General features: G+C 38.5%; 1 protein-coding gene across 1 annotated transcript; it reads left to right on the plus strand.

Annotated features, from left to right (window-relative positions):
- Positions 1–685: 685 nt before the first annotated feature.
- LOC106821975 (olfactory receptor-like protein DTMT) lies at positions 686–1,564 on the plus strand. The gene has a single exon (XM_070482145.1). The coding sequence runs from the start codon at positions 686–688 to the stop codon at positions 1,562–1,564; it is 879 nt and encodes a 292-aa protein (XP_070338246.1).
- The last annotated feature ends 2,423 nt before the right edge of the window (positions 1,565–3,987 follow it).

Here is a 3,987-nt window from a genome sequence, read left to right on the forward strand (position 1 = left end):
GATGAGAGAAAGGATGGAGAAAACATTCAGGTTTTTATTGTAGCACCTGGATCCCCTTTACTTAGATATGGGAAACTATAGGAGGTGTGAATGAGACAGGGGCAGGGGGAGATCATGAATTTCTTTTGGGATCTGTTGAGCTGAAAATGCGTGTGATACATCCAAGGGAAGATAATAATGAGCAACTGGGTATAGAGTTTTACAGGTTAAAGAGTCATTTGCATCTAAAGTTTAAAAGGTAATCAAAGCCATTTAAATAGATGGGTTTTTCTTGTGGTATACGTAGAACTATGAGAGAACAGTGTTTAGTAAAAAACCCTGAGGAGCATCAACATGTAAGATATTGACAAAGCAAGAGTCAATCACAGTTACTGAGGATGTCTGACCAGGCAAGTATGAGGAAAACTGATCCATTTTTTGTCTCAGAAGCTAATGGATGAGTGTCTTAGAAAGGATGGAATATTGTTTCCTGTTGAAGAAAAGTGAAGAAAATAAGTCATTTCCAATCATAGAAATTCCGATTGTAGAGATTTGGAGTATAGAGATCGTAATTATTGTGATGAGGGTGATCCAAAGTATTTTTGCAGGACATCTAACAGACTATGTCTCATAGAAATATGTTCATTTGTAAATTCATGCTTTAATGGACACTATTATTTCTTCCTAAAGATACTGGAGACAGAGCATGACAGGAAGGAATCAAACTGTCATCTCAGAGTTTCTCCTGCTGGGACTACCCATCGAGTCAGAGCAGCAAAACCTGTTCTATGCCTTGTTCCTGGCCATGTATCTTACCACCGTCCTGGGAAATCTCCTCATCATCGTCCTCATTCGCCTGGACTCCCACCTCCACACACCCATGTATTTATTTCTCAGCAGCCTGTCTTTCTCTGACCTCTGTTTTTCCTCTGTCACAATGCCCAAGTTGCTGCAGAACATGCAGAGTCAAGTCCCATCTATCCCCTATGCTGGCTGCCTGACCCAAATGTACTTCTTCCTGTTTTTTGGAGACATGGAGATTTTCCTCCTTGTGGCCATGGCCTATGACCGCTATGTGGCCATCTGCTTCCCCCTGCGCTACAGCACCATCATGAGCTCCAAGCTCATGGCCAAATTGTGTTTTTGTGGGGACAACATGATCCCCCACTTTTTCTGTGATACGTCTGCTCTGCTGAAGCTGTCTTGCTCTGATACTCGAGCTAATGAGTTAGTGATATTTATTATGGGAGGGCTCATTCTTGTCCTCCCGTTCCTACTCATCATCCTGTCATATGCACAAATTGTCTCCTCCATTTTTAAGGTCCCTTCTGCTAGGAGTATCCACAAGGCTTTCTCTACCTGTGGCTCCCATCTCTCTGTGGTGTCACCGTGCTATGGGACAGTTATTGGTCTCTATTTATGCCCATCAATTAGCAATTCTACTGTTAAGGAGATTGCCATGGCTATGATGTACACTGTGGTAACCCCCATGTTGAACCCCTTCATCTACAGCCTGAGAAACAGAGAAATGAAGAGAGCACTGAGAAGAGTATTTTGCAGAAAGAAAATTCTCTTCTGTCTATGATGGTAAAGTGGAACTTTTACATAATATCATCCAGTAGATATATTGACATTAATATTAGGATATTGACCCAGACTTCTTTTTTTTTATCATGCAACTTTCTGTTAAAATTGCATACTAAATAATTGTCCAATGAGTAAAAGAGATTATGTGAAGGCAAGTTTTTGAATTCGGAAAGAGGAGATCTCAGTGATCTCCTAGTAAGTTCTTCCTCTTTGTTAGTCCTAGGTAACCCCAAGGAAGCATCATTTAAAAACTTTTAACTGATCTTTGTCTCCAGTTACGTAAAAACCAATTTATCATGTGTTCTTTGTTTTAACTCCACTTTACTTTAAATAATACTCTATCCTTCCTGGTCAATACTGACTAAAACTCAAACATCTCACTCCCCTGGTTACCTCTGCTAAACTGGACTTTTCACTGTTAAATGTGGAACTTTGCTTACCTCTTCTTGAGCAAGGTGTCACAGCACTGTCTCTTAGCCTTTTCTCCTCTGATTTATTTTCATGTCTATATCATCTTTTTGACTTGACCTGGACCTCAAGTGAACTTTGTTTCTCCTTGACTACAATATTTAGTTTGTCTTTACCTGGGAGCTGACTCATACATGGGACCCTAAAAGTTACTCCTTCAGGTATGGGGAAGGAATGATCTATGTTATCATCTTGATGAAGTCACTCCACAAATATCTTCTTACAATTTGTGACTTGCCTTTTCACTATTAATGGTATCTGTTTTATTGTTGTTTTTTTTTTAACTGATTTATTTGTTTTTTATTGTGGTAACATTGGTTTATAGCATTATATGAATTTCAGGTGTACATCATTATATTTCAGTTCCTGTGTGGATTACATCATGTTCACAACCCAAATACTAATTACAATCCATCACCATACACGTGTGCATAATCACTCCTTTCATGCTCCTCCCTCCCCATTACCCTCTGGTAACCACCAATCCAATGTGTTTCTATGTGTTTGTTTCTCATTATTTTTAGCTTCTAATGATGAGTGAGATAATATGGTATTTGACTTTCTCCCTATGACTTATTTCACTTAGCATAATAACCTCAAAGTCCATCCAAGTTGTTACAAAGGGCTCTATTTCATCATTTCTTATGGCTGAGTAGTATTCCATTGTGTATATATACATCAGATCTTCTTTATCCTTTGGTCCCTTCCTGGGCAATTAGGTTGCTTCCACGTCTTGGCTATTGTGAATAATGCTGCAATGAACATAGGGGTGCATGTATTTTTACACATTCATGTTTTCATGTTCTTTGGATAAATACCTGGCAGTGGAATAGCTGGATCATATGGTAGATCTAGCCTTAAATTTTTGTGGAATCTCCAGACTGTTTTCCACAGTGGCTGCACTGGTTTGCACTAGCACCAGCAGTGTATGAGAGTTCCCTTTTCTCCATATCCTCTCCAACACTTGTTATTTGCTGTCTTGTTAATTGTAGCCATTTTGATGGGAGTGAGGTGATATCTCATTGTAGTTTTGATCTGCACTTCCCTCATAGTTAATGATGCTGAACATCTTTTCATATGCCTGTTGTCTATCTGTATATCTTCATTAGAGAAATGGCTATTCATATCTTTTGCCCATTTTTAATTGGATTGTTAGTTATTTTGTTTGAGATGTATGAGTTCTTTATATATTTTGGATATTAACCACATATCATATATACGGTTTGCAAATATCTTCTCCCAATTGTTAGGTTGTCTTTTCATCTTGTTGATGGTTTCCTTTGCTGTGCAGAAGATTTTTAGTTCGATGTAGTCCCATTTGTTTATTTTTTCTATGGTTTACCTTGCCCAGTCAGACATGGTACTTGAAAATAAGCTGCTAAGCCCAATGTCAAAGAGTGCACTGCCTACGTTTTCTTCTAGAAGTTTCATGGTTCCAGGTCTTACATTTAATTCTTTAATCCACTGAGTTAATTTTTGTGCATGCTGTGAGATAGTGGTCTACTGTCATTCTTTTGCATGTGGCTGTCCAGTTCTCTCAACACCATTTATTGAAAAGACTTTTCTTTCTCCATGGTATATTCTTGGCTCCCTTGTCGAAAATTAGCTCTCCCTGTACGTGTGGGTTTATTTCTGGGTTCTCGATTCTGTTCCACTGATCTGTGTGTCTGTTTTTGTGCCAGTACCATGCTGTTTTGGTTACTATATCTTTGTAGTATATTTTGAAATCCAGGAGTGTGGTACTTCTTGCTTGTTCTGTTTTCTCAGGAATCCTTTGGCTATTTACGGTCTTTCGTTGTTCCATATAAGTTTTAGGATTCTTTGTTCTATTTCTGTGAAAAATGTTGGGACTTTGATAAGGATTACATTGAATCTGCAGATTGCCATAGGGAGTATGGACATTTTAATGTTAATTCTTCCCATGGAAGAGCATGGAATATCTTTCCATTTCTT

The sequence above is a fragment of the Equus asinus genome, chromosome 13, assembly GCF_041296235.1.
Source record: "Equus asinus isolate D_3611 breed Donkey chromosome 13, EquAss-T2T_v2, whole genome shotgun sequence".
Lineage (NCBI taxonomy): Eukaryota > Metazoa > Chordata > Mammalia > Perissodactyla > Equidae > Equus > Equus asinus.

Coding starts and splice junctions, on each gene's coding strand:
- LOC106821975 (XM_070482145.1), top strand. CDS start 686: ATGACAGGAAGGAATCAAACTGTCATCTCAGAGTTTCTCCTGCTGGGA.